This window comes from Tamandua tetradactyla, chromosome X (assembly GCF_023851605.1).
Source record: "Tamandua tetradactyla isolate mTamTet1 chromosome X, mTamTet1.pri, whole genome shotgun sequence".
Lineage (NCBI taxonomy): Eukaryota > Metazoa > Chordata > Mammalia > Pilosa > Myrmecophagidae > Tamandua > Tamandua tetradactyla.
In genome coordinates, this window is record NC_135353.1 from 46,778,005 (window position 1) to 46,791,301 (window position 13,297).

The 13,297-nt window shown below is 40.2% G+C and overlaps 1 protein-coding gene across 1 annotated transcript in view; it reads left to right on the plus strand.

The window, feature by feature from the left end:
• The first annotated feature begins 11,330 nt into the window (after positions 1-11,330).
• The window catches only part of NKAP (NFKB activating protein), a 43,816-nt gene continuing 41,849 nt past the window's right edge, over positions 11,331-13,297 (plus strand). Inside the window, exon 1 of the mRNA XM_077145966.1 lies at positions 11,331-11,835. Within this exon, the coding sequence (XP_077002081.1) occupies positions 11,447-11,835 (389 nt within the window). The 5' untranslated portion in view covers positions 11,331-11,446. The remainder of the gene's footprint in view (positions 11,836-13,297) is intronic.

Here is a 13,297-nt window from a genome sequence, read left to right on the forward strand (position 1 = left end):
AGATGCCCCACCAGATGCTCACTGCTGGTTCACTGATGGATTGGCCAAGACAAAACGCATGGTGTCCATTGGGCAGCAGCTGTTGTTTCCCTTGTCTCACATAGAAGTACAGGGCTGTTTTTCAGACTCGACATGGCTAGAGATCCTCCTGGAGAGAGGCAGAGGATGAGTGCTGTCCAGAGGATGAGGACAACGAACCTAGCCTCAGTGACATCTGTGAAGTAGCTGAATATCCCATGGGTGGTTTTGCTGCTGGGTGGATTCACCACCAAACTGGACATGGACATTCCAACCCCATGAAGTACCTCTTTTGTTAAAAGAGGCCCAATCTGCCGTTTACCAGTGTGAGAGATGTCAACTACAAGTCAGAGCCTGAAAAGGGCATTTCAGAGCTATTCCCAGAGAGGCTGCAGTGGGCTGCTCATGGCAAGTGGATTACATCAACTCTTTCCTGCTATCCCAAGGTATGTCCCGTGCCTTGGTCACGGTAGACACCTATTCAGGCTATGGCCGTGCCTATCCAGTTCATCATGCAGATGTGGTACATACATGGGATACCTTGGAAAAACAGCTTTGCCACCCTTTCAGATATCCAGATGACATCTCTGACCAAGGACTTTACTGCACAATCCACTCAACAATAGGCCCAGACTTGCAGAATTAGATGGGCCTTCCACATGACCCACCACCCCCAGGCAACTGGCACTGTGGAGAATTTTAATGGCTGCCTAAAAAAAGGAGCTTCAGTGTCTACACCCTGATAATTCTCTTACTCTGGCCCTCTGGAATCTAAACACAGTAGTTCCGCGAAAGGAAAACAGCTTTATCCCATTTCCTAGCCTGGGAAGGGAACGAGGGTAGGGAAGAATCCAGGCTTTGCTGCTCATCCTCCCTTACCCCCGTCAAGATGAAGACTGCCCCCAAAAGGGGGAACAAGGACACCACTTGGGACTCTCCTTTTGACTGGAAGAACAATTCCTTCATCCAGCTAACCCGGGCCATCATGGTGGCAGGAAACCTGACTGACAACTGGACGTGCCATCTGATCTCTAGCTCCTTCTCTCCTCTTTGACAAGCCAGAATAGACACACAAAAATCTCATCTTTCCTGCCTAACATTTGCACTGACACCAGAAAGTCCCTGAGACAAGGAATATGGCTGTGGGTTCTTCTGAAACCTGTCAGGATGTAACAACTCAATGCAATGAAATTGGCAAATGATTCGGGCAGCTTTCCCATCTGTTCGCTACTGAACATATAACCATAATCTGTCAGCCACCTTGTCTGGCATTTCCCCAAGTTTTTAATTAGAGAAGTTGTAGGTTTAAGAAATATCATGCAGAAAGTAGAGCTCTCCCTTAATTCACCCTCACATGCACAGTTTTCCTTATTATTTGCATTAATGTGAGACCTTTGTTACAATTGACAAAAAAATTATAATTATCCTATTAACTATAGTCTGATATTTCTTAAACCTACAACTTCTCTAATTAAATCTCTACAGCAAAACTATTATGCCCTTGACAGTTAAAATCAGCATAACTGGGGGAGGTGCCAAGTTGGCAGCATAACAATGTGCGTGTTTTAGTTCATCCTCAAGAGCAACTATTAAATAACCAGAAACAGTACAGAACAGTTCCTGGGGCCACGTCAGTGACCACACACACAGCGTACCCCACTCTGGACCAGCTGGACCCCACTCTCTGCCAGCCCCCCCTAGAACGGTGAGTTCCCCAAGGCGCAGCAGCCGACGCCCCTCCCCCACAGGCTGCTTCTATTAGAGCCTACTCTTTATGTTGTACACTTCTATGTTTTTTTAAATTTTTGTTCTGGCAGCATATATACAACCTAAAATTTCCCATCTTAATCACTTTCAAATATACAATTTAGTTATGTTAATTTTATTCACAATGTTGTGCTACCATCAACATCAGCCATTACTACAGCTTTTCCATCACCTCAAACAGAAGCTTTTTATCAATTAAGCATTAACTCCCCATTCTGTACCCCGACCACAGCCCTTGATAACTGATATTCTAGTTTCTGATTCTATGTTTTTAGATACAAGATATCCAATAGTGTGGTCCTCTTTTTCCATTTAACATTATTTCGTACATCTTTCCTTTAAATTCCAGAAAAGGACATTTAGCTTATTCAACTGGCCTTACATTTAACACGTCTTTTAATTTACTTATCAGGAAGAAAGACCCACAGGCCATCTATCTTCTGGAAGACTAGATTCAAAATCTCTACAGCAAAACTATTATGCCCTTGACAGTTAAAATCAGCATAACTGGGGGAGGTGCCAAGATAGCAGCATAACAATGTGCGTGTTTTAGTTCATCCTCAGAACAACTACTAAATAACCAGAAACAGTACAGAACAGTTCCTGGGGCCACGTCAGTGACCAGACACACAGCGTACCCCAGTCTGGACCAGCTGGACTGGTGCCAGCCCCCCCCCAGAACGGTGAGTTCCCCAAGGCGCAGCAGCCGACGCCCCTCCCCCACAGGCTGCTTCCCACAGGGGAAAGGAAAGAGACTTTACCTGCAGCAGGGGCTGAGCCCAACCAAACACCAATTGTGGAATTAATTCACAAATTCCGACAACTAAAAATAGGCCCCCAGTGCAGGTGAACCTGCTCAAAGAGGAGGGCGCTCATTTTTGCCCCGGTGCTAAGTGGGCAGGGCTGATGGAAAAAGAAAAAAAAAAGAAACAGGTTTCTGTGGCTGTGTTTCTACAAAGCCTTGACTGCCTTTGGACACAGTGGCAGGACTTCGCAGGCTGCAACTGCCCCAGGCATAGGCAGAAACAATCTTGTTTGAGGGCTTGTCTGAAGTCTGTGCCCTCCCCAGGGGAGGGGTGAAGCCCATCTCAGGTGGAATCCCTCTCTTAAGGAATTCAGACACCAGGGCTTGGTAATTTGAAGCCATTAAAACCAGCCTACAACCTGTCCTCTGTCTCCACCACGCCCCAGCAGGGAGAGTCCGCCAAAGTTAAAGGTACCGCATCATCTTATGCTGGTGGGACCTGCAGGCACACAAGCGCCTCATACTGGGCAGGATAAGAAAAACAGAATTCAAAGACTTCACAGGAAAGTCTTTCAATCTGCTGGGCCTCACCCTCAGGGAAAACCAACGCAGGTGACTCTTTCCTTCTGACAAGACGCCAGTTTGGTCTGGGAAAATCTGACTGGGGTCTATAATACCTAATTAGAACCTCCTAAGGGTGGGCTGAAAAAGGCACCATACAGGCAGGGCAAGAAACAAGAACTGAAAAGTTCTCCTCTGTTAAACAAAACTTAAGCTAGAGGTCCAGAAGAAGCTGAACTGAATCTCAAAGAACAGACAGACAACAAATTCATCCAGCAAGAAAACCCGTAGGTAAAAGCAATGAAAACAATCTCCAGAATAAACTAATTAAGGTAATTAAATGCCTAGACACCAGCAAAAAATAACAAATCACACTAGGAAAATTGAAGCTATGGCCCAAAGGAACAAACCAACAATTCAAATGAAATGCAGGAGTTGAAACAATTAATTCAGAATGTACGAACAGACATGGAAAGCCTCATCAAAAATCAAATCAATGAACTGACCGAGGATATAAGGAAGGAAATGAATGAACAAACAGAAGAAATTGAAACTCTGAAAAAACAAATCACAGAACTTATAGGAATGAAAGACAGTAGAAGAGATGAAAAAAACAATGGAAACCTAAATGGTAGATTTCAAGAGGCAGAAGTTAGGATTAGTGAACTGGAAGACGGAATATCTGAAATCCAACAAGAAAAAGAAAATATAGGGGGAAAATGGAAAAATATGAGCAGGGACTCAGGGAGTTGAATGACATATGAAGTGCATGAATACATGTGTTGTGGGAGTCCCAGAAGGAGAAGAGAAGGGAAAAGGAGGAGAGAAACTAATGGAGGAAATTATCACTGATAATTTCCCAACTCTTATGAATGACTTAAAATTACAGATCCAAGAAGTGCAGCAAACCCCAAACAGAATAGATGCAAATAGACATACTCCAAGACACTTACTAATCACAATATCAGAGGTCAAAGAGAAAGAGAGAATCTTGAAAGCAGCAAGAGAAAAGCAATCCATCACATACAAGGGAAGCCCAATAAGACTATGTGTAGATTTCTCAGCAGAAACCATGGAGGTGAGAAGACAGTGGGATGATATATTTAAATTATTAAAAGAGAAAAACTGCCAACCAAGAATTCTATATCCAGCAGAATTGTCCTTCAAAAATGAGGGAGAAATTAAAACATTTCAGACAATAAATCACTGAGAGAATTTGTGACTAAAAGACTGGCTCTGCAAGAAATACTAAAGGAAGCACTAGAGGCAGATAGGGAAAGACAGGAGAGAGAGGTGTGGAGAAGAGTGTAGAAAAGAAGACTATCAGTAAAGGTAAAAAGAAGAAAAATTAGATTTTAGATATGACATACAACGTCCAAATAGGAAAATCGTAGAAGAAAGTACTTCCCATTCAGTAATAACGCTAAATGTTAGTGAATTAAATTCCCAAACAAAAGACATAGACTGGCAGAATGTATTAAAAAACAGGACCCATCTATATGCTGTCTAATGGAAACACATCTTAGACCCAAGGATAAACATAGGTTGAAAGTGAAAACTTGGGAAAATACATTTCATGCAAACAAAAATCAGAGAAGAGTAGGAGTAGCCACACTAATATCCAAAAAATTAGACTTCAAATGTAAAACAGTTAAAAGAGAAAAACAAGGATACTATGTATTAATAAAAGGAACAATTCAACAAGAAGACATAACAATCATAAATATTTATGCACTGAGCCAGGATGCTCCAAAATACATGCAGCAAACACTGAAAACACTGAAAAGAGAAGTGAACACATCTACCATAATAGTTGGAGACTTCAATTCACCACTCTCATCAACGGACAGAACATCTAGACAGAGGATCAATAAAGAAGCAGAATTTGAATAATACAATAAATGAGCTAGACTTAACAGACATTTATAGAACATTACACCCCACAAAGGCAGGATACACCTTTTTCTCAAGTGCTTATGGATCATTCTCAAGAATAGACCATATGCTGGGTCACAAAGCAAGTCTCAATAAATTTAAAAAGATTGAAATCATACAAAACACTTTCTCAGATCATAAAGGAATGAAGTTGGAAATCAATAGTATGCAGAGCACCAGAAAATTCACAAATATGTGGAGGCTCAACAACACACTCTTAAACAACCAGTAGGTCAAGGAAGAAATGACAAGAGAAATCATAAATAGCTCAAGGCAAATGAAAATCTAAACACAACATATCAAAACTTAAGGGATGGAGGAAAGGCAGTGCTAAGAGGGAAATTTATTGCCCTAAATGCCTATATCAAAAAAGAAGAAAGGGCAAAAATTCAGGAATTAACTGCCCACTTGGAAGAACTGGAGAAAGAACAGCAAACTAACCCCAAAGCAAGCAAAAGGAAGGAAATAACAAAGACTAGAGCAGAAATAAATGAAATTGAGAACATGAAAACAATTGAGAAAATCAATAAAACCAGAAGCTGATTCTATGAGAAAATCAATAAGATTGATAGGCCCTTAGCAAGACTGACAAAAAGAAGAAGAGAGAGGATGCAAATAAATAAGATTAGAAATGGAAGAGGAGACATAACCACTGACCCCACAGAAGTAAAGGAAGTAATGACAGGATATTATGAACAACTTTATGCTAATAAATACAACAACGTAGATGAAATGGACAACTTTCTAGAAAGGCATGAGCAACCAACTTTGACTCGAGAAGAAATAGACGACCACAACAAACCAATCACACATAAATAAATTGAATCAGTCATTAAGAAGCTCCCCAAGAAGAAAAGTCCAGGACCAGATGGCTTCACATGTGAATTCTACCAAACATTTCAGAGAGAATTAGTACCAATCCTGCTCAAACTCTTCAAAAAAATTGAAGAGGAGGGAAAGCTACCTAACTCATTCTAGGAAGTCAACATCACCCTCAGACCAAAGCCAGACAAAGATATTACAAAAAAAGAAAACTACAGACCAATCTCTCTAATGAATACAGATACAAAAATCCTCAACAAAATTCTAGGAAATCGAATCCAGCAGCACATTAAAAGAATTATACATCATTACCAAGTAGGATTCATCCCAGGTATGCAAGGATGGTTCAACATAAGAAAATCAATTAATGTAATACACCATATCAACATATCAAAGCAGAAAAACCCCATGATCATATTGATTGATGCAGAAAAAGGCACTTGACAAAATTCAACATCCTTTCCTGTTGAAAACACTTCAAAGGATAGGGATAGATGGGAACTTCCTTAAATGATTAAGGGAATATATGAAAAACCCACAGCTAACATCATCCTCAATGGGGAAAAACTGAAAACTTTCCCCCTAAGATCAGGAACAAGACAAGGATGTCCACTATCACCAGTGTTCTTCAACATTGTGTTGGAAGTTCTAACCAGAGAATTAGACAAGAAAAAGAAATACAAGGCATCAAATTGGAAAGGAAGAAGTAAAACTATCACTGTTTGCAGATGATATGATAGTATATGTGGAAAACCCTGAAAAATCCCCAGCAAAACTACTAGAGCTAATAAATGAGTACAGCAAAGTGGCAGGTTACAAGATCAACACTCAAATATCTATAGTGTTTCTATACACTAGCGATGAACAATCAGAGGGGGAAATCATGAAAAAAAATTCCATTTACAATTGCAACCAAAAGGATAAAATATTTAGGAATAAATTTAACTAAAGAGATAAAAGACCTATACAAAGAAAACTACAAGAAATTGTTAAAAAAAAAATCACAGAAGACCTAAATAGATGGAAGGTCATACTGTGTTCATGGATTGGAAGACTAAATATAATTAAGATGTCAATTCTAACTAATTGATTTACAGATTCAATGCAATACCAATTAAAATCCCAACAACTTACTTTTCAGAAATAGAAAAACCAATAACCAAATTTATCTGGAATGGAAGGGTGCCCCGAATAGCTAAAAGTATCCTGAGAAAAAAAAAACGAAGTCGGAGGTCTCACCCTTCCTGACTTTAAGGCATATTATGAAGCTACAGTGGTCAAAACAGTATGGTACTGGCATAAAGATAGATATATTGTCCAATGGAATTGAATAGAGTGTTCAGATATAGACCCTCTCATCTATTGACAACTGATCTTTGATAAGACAGTCAAGCCAACTCACCTGGGACAGAACAGTCTCTTCAATAAATGGTGCCTAGAGAACTGGATATCCACATGCAAAAGAATGAAAGAGGATCCACATCTCACACCCTATACAAAAGTGAACTCAAAATGGATGAAAGACCTAAACATTAGATCTAAGACCATAAAACTGTTAGAAGAAAATGTAGGGAAATATCTTATAAATCTTATACTTGGAGGCGGTTTTATAGACCTTACACCCAAAGCAAGAGCACTGAAGAAAGAAAGAAATAAATGGGAACTCCTCAAAATTAAACACTTTTGCACATCAAAGAACTTCATCAAGAGAGTAAAAAGACAGCCTACACAATGGGAGACAATATTTGGAAACGACATGAAATGAAGTTCTAGTATCCAGAATTTATAAAAAGATTGTTCAACTCAACAACAAAAAGACAGCCAATCCAATTACAAAGAGGGCAAAAGACTTGAATAGACACTTCTCAGAAGAGGAAATACAAATGGCCAAAAGGCACATGAAGAGATGCTCAACTTCCCTGGCCATTAGAGAAATGCAAATCAAAACCACAATGAGATATCATCTCACACCCACCAGAATGGACATTATCAATAAAACATAAAATGACAAGTGCTGGATACGATATGGAGAAAGAGGCACACTTATCCACTGTTGGTGGGAATGTCAAATAGTATAATCGCTGTGGAAGGTAGTTTGGCAGTTCCTCAAAAACCTAAATATAGAATTGCCATATGACCTGGCAATATCATTGCTAGGTATCTACTCAAAGGACATAAGGGCAAGGACACAAACGGACATTTGCACACCAATGTTTATAGCAGCATTATTTACAATTACCAAGAGAAGGAAACAGCCAAAATGTCCATCAACAGACGAATGGCTAAACAAACTGGTATATACATACGATGGAATATTATGCAGCTTTAAGACAGAGTAAAGTTATGAAGTATGTAACAACATGGATGGACCTTAAGGACATTATGCTGAGTGAAATTAACAAGAAACAAAAGGACAAATACTGTATGGTCTCACTGATATGAACTGACATTAGTGAATGAACTTGGAATATTTCATTGCTAACACAGACCATCAGGAGATAGAAATAGAGTAAGATATTTGGTAATTGGAGCTGAAGGGATACAGATTGTGCAACAGGACTGAATATAAAAACTCAGAAATGGACAGCACAATACCACCTAACTGTAATACAATTATGTTAAAACACTGAATGAAGCTGAATGTCAGCATGATAGAGGGTGGAGGGCTGGGGGCACAAATGAAATCAGAAAGATAGACAATAAAGATTGAGGTGGTATAATCTAGGAATACTTAGAGTGTATAACGATAGTGACTAAATGTACAAATTTTAAAACTATTTTTGCATGAGGAAGAACAAAGGAATGTCATTATTGCAGGGTGTTGAAAATAGATGGTAATTAATATTTTAAAATTTCAACTTATTTGTGAGACTAAAGCAAAAAACGTTTATTTGGTACAAAATTTATATTCTGACTAGTGCATTTCCTAATATAACTTATGTAGATAGCTTGGTTGAACAACGTAAGTACATGAAACCTTGGGTAGGACATGAGATTTTGTTGGTTTGTCCAGAGTGATGCCCTGATGAATCCCAGAGTGATCTGATCAGTGAGTGGAAAAGTATTTGCAAAGTCCACCTTGGGGAATAGTGAAAACGGGGGAAAACTCAACGTGCCCAAGTTGAATTCTTGATATTCTCACAAGCAGTGTGGACAACCAAAGCTATAGGCTGAGCCCCCAATCTTGGAGTTTGTTCATATGAAACTTAACCCCACAAAGGATAGGTCAAGCCTACTTAAAATTAGGTCTAAGAGTCACCCCCAAGAGAACCTCTTTTGTTACTCAGATGTGGCCTCTCTCTCCAGCCAACACAACAAGCAAACTCACCACCCTCCCCCTGTCTACGTGGGACATGACTCCCAGGGGTGTGAACCTTCCTGGAAATGTGGGACAGAAATCCTAGAATGAGCTGAGACTCAGGATTAAGTGATTGAGAAAACTTCTTGACCAAAAGGGGGAAGAGTGAAATGAGACAAAGTGTCAATGGCTGAGAGATTCCACAGTGGAGAGGTTATCCTGGAGGTTATTCTTACGCATTAAGTAGATATCACCTTGTTATTCAAGATGTAATGGAGAGGCTGGAGGGAACTGCCTGAAAATGTAGAGCTGTGTTCCAGTAGCCATGTGTCTTGACAATGATTGTATAATAATATAGCTTTCACAACGTGACTGTGTGATAGTGAAAACCTTGTGTCTGATGCTCCTTTTATCTACCCTGTCAACAAATGAGTAGAACATATGGAATAAAAATAAATAATAGGGGGAACAAATGTTAAAATAAATTTAGTTTGAAATGCTAGTGATCAATGAAAGGGAGGGGTAAGGGGTATGGTATGTATAACTTTTTTTTAATACTTTTTTCTGTTTTCGTTTTATTTCTTTTTCTGTAGTCTTTTTATTTCTTTTTCTGAATTGATGCAAATGTTCTAAGAAATGATCATGATGATGAATATGCAACTATGTGATGATATTGTGAATTACTGATTATATGTGTAGAATGAAATGATCATATGTTTAAAAAATTAAAAATGTAATGGAGAGGCTGGAGGGAACTGCCTGAAAGTGTAGAGCTGTGTTCCAGCAGCCATGTTTCTTGAAGAGCATTGTATAATGATATAGCTTTCACAATGTGACTGTGTGATTGTGAAAACCTTGTGTCTGATGCTCCTATCATCTACCTTGTCCACAGAGGAGTAGAACATATGGAATAAAAATAAATAATAGGGGGAACAAATGTTAAAATAAATTTAGTTTGAAATGCTAGTGATCAATGAAAGGGAGGGGTGGGGGTATGGTATGTGTAATTTTTTTTCTGTTTTCATTTTATTTCTTTTTTTGAATAGATGCAAATGTTCCAAGAAATGATCATGACGATGAATCTGCAACTATGTGACAATATTGTGAATTACTGGTTATATATGTAGAACGGAATGATCAAAATAGGAATGTTTGCGTTTACCCGGGTTTTTTTGGTATTTAAAAAAATTTTTTTTGTAGTAAAAAAATAGAATAAAATAAGATAAAATCAGCATAACTAGTATTAGAATGCTTTCACTTAGAAACAAGACAAAAACGGCAGGCCACAGTGGCTCAGCAGACAAGAGTTATCGCCTGCCATGCCTGAGATCTGGGTTCGATTCCCTGTTTTTGCCCATGCAAAAAAATTAAAAAAATAAATCAGTTCAAAAATAAGTGGAAACACTAACCATTAGCTACATATTGTTGGGCTAGTATATGACAGGACTAGTTTAAAAGGTTGGGCAAGGAGGGGGATTACAATTTTCTTTTCCTGAGGCACACTGATGGAGACTACAAACTTAAGAGATGGGTTCCTGGTGATAAATGTACAGATTTTCTCTGGGCTGCAAACTTAAGTATATCAGAAGTATTTCCCATTTCTTGAAGTGGGAAACCCCCCGAGTCTGACTTAGGTCATTAACACTTGTGCTCTCTAAGCTTACTTAGGTGGTAAGAGACATAAACATTGGAGTTCATCAACAATCTCGATAACCCCTCCTTATTTTGTTTGGGCTTGGAAAAAAAACAAATATAAATGCATATATAAATAAATATATATATATATATATACACACACACATATAAATAGACAAATTTCTATGTATAAAATTGTTTACACATACATTATATATCAAATGTACACATATTTTATGTAGACACATGTACGTATTCGAAAGCACCTGAAATACAAGCAGAATTGGCTGTCTTGTTGATACAACCACTCCGTGAAACGTATTCTGTGGCCTGCTGTCCTTCCTTCAGGTATTTCAAGCTCCAGGTTGAAAAAGGCCGTGGTCCCCTGTCCATCTCACACTTCAGGAGCGTCATGCAGTCTGGAAGGATGAACGGAATCGGTTGCTCCGCCGGCTTGTTTACATAGATACACATTATCACGTCTCGTCGGCGGGAAGAATAGTGGACCCGGGGAAGGATTTTGTTGACGTACCCGGAACTGTTTCCAAGGTTTGCTGGGCTTTGGGCTGTAGCGAGGCGGCGGGTTATCTGAGGCAAGGCGATCGAGATCTTTCCAGACTCGCGAGAGCGCCCCCTTCTTCCGCAGCTACAGGAACCCAGCGGCAATGATGGCTCCGGTGTTCCGCTCGCGGAGCCCGGAGGGGGAAGCCTCGGGCTCCGCCGGGAAGCGTCGCAGTTTGTCGAAGAGCCCCAAGCCCAGCAAAGCCGCCCGCTCCCCGCGGGGCCGCCGCTCGCGCTCGCGCTCTTGTCCTCGGTCTGGGGACCGGAATGGCCTCGGACATCAGCTGGGGAGTCTCAGCCAAGGCTCCCGAAACTATTCCTACCGCTCCCGCTCGCGTTCTCGGTCTAGAGAGCGCTCTTCTGGGCTTCGCAGCACCCCCTTCGCTTCGGCTTCTTCGTCTGCCTACTATGGCGGTTACTCGCGTCCGTACGGGGGCGATAAACCGTGGCCTAGCCTCCTGGACAAGGAGAGGGAGGAGAGCCTGCGGCAGAAGTGAGTGAGACAACCGCACCTTCTCTTGCATGAGCCCACCTGCCTTCAGAGCCTCCTTCACTTTTCATATCGCTTCTGACCGTTCGCATTTCGCTCCTTCTGCCTGCCTTGCGCCCATTTCCATCCCTTCAAAACACCCACGGCAAACCCTTAATTCGCCCTTTATCTTCCTTAACTTTCACTCATCTTCTATCCTCTGATCTATTCATACAGTGCCCTGGTTTCCCTCCACCCCTTTTCACTCCTGGCTTGGAGCGGACACGGCCAAGCGCGAAGACCTGGAATTATAGAATTGACTTGCCTTGTGTCATTATCGTTCGTGAGCATGGTGTTATTCCCCCACTAGACTGAGGTCGTAGAAAGGAGGAGACCTGTTTTATTCATCACGGAATTCACAGTACCTGGCACTTAGTAGGTGCTCAATTGCTGCTTGTTGAATGAACAGTTAGGTTTGCAATGATAACAGGATGCATAATTGGGAGTTTAAATTGGAGAGGAGGGAGACCTATTGAGAAAGGATGATTGAATGAATGTTGGAAAAGTGATCTGCAAAGCTGTGAATGAGGCTACCTTGAGGAAAGTCACGTTAAAGGGTCACAATCTTGACTGAAAAATGAGGCAAGGGTGAGGTCAGGTGTCCTCTAAGGAGAATGAGTATTTGAGTGGGGAAAAAAATGAATGGTTTAATAAGGAGAAGGAAAACGATTATAATTATTGCTATGTAATTCTTAATAATATCTAATGTTCTTTTTTGTTGTTGTTATTGTTTTAGTTAGATTGTGTCAGGCACCGTGCTAAGTGCTTTACATGCACTGTGTGGTTTTAAGAAATGAAAATTTTAGCGACTACAAGCATTGAGGGGCAGGTAAAGTTCCGATAGTTGGGAGATGTCTTCATGATTCTTTTCTTCCAGCACTAGAAGGTAATAAAGCATAGTGATGAAGAGGACAGGCTCCAGAATCAGACTGCCTCAGTTTGAAGCCCTGCTTTGCCACTTAATAGCTGTGTGACTTTGGGCAAGTTACTTAACCTCTCTGAGCTTCAGTTCTTCACCTTTAAAAAGGGATAAAAATATTACTAAGGCTTTTAGGACTGTTGTAATGACTTAGTGCCTGGAACATAATAAACATTCTGTAAGTGTTAGCTATTTGTGTTTTTTGTCTGGGAGCCGTAAAAAAAAAACAGTCCTGAGTTAGGCTGGAAACATACCTCTCCAAGTTAAATTTTTCAGAAAGGTCTCCCCAGTCTGTGTCAGTACAAAAGCAAACCGCTGCTTCTTGCGGAATCCTAACCAAAAGATGTAAAAACTGCATGGATTAAATTTGCATTTGTGCATTTAGAAGAAAAATAAGTTATCTTAAGAGAACGTCTTAAGATGAAATAGAATGAGGACAGGACTGCAAGCCTTTTCCAATCTGGCTGGCATCCTTCCCCCATTTGTATATATTCCAAGTATGTTTAT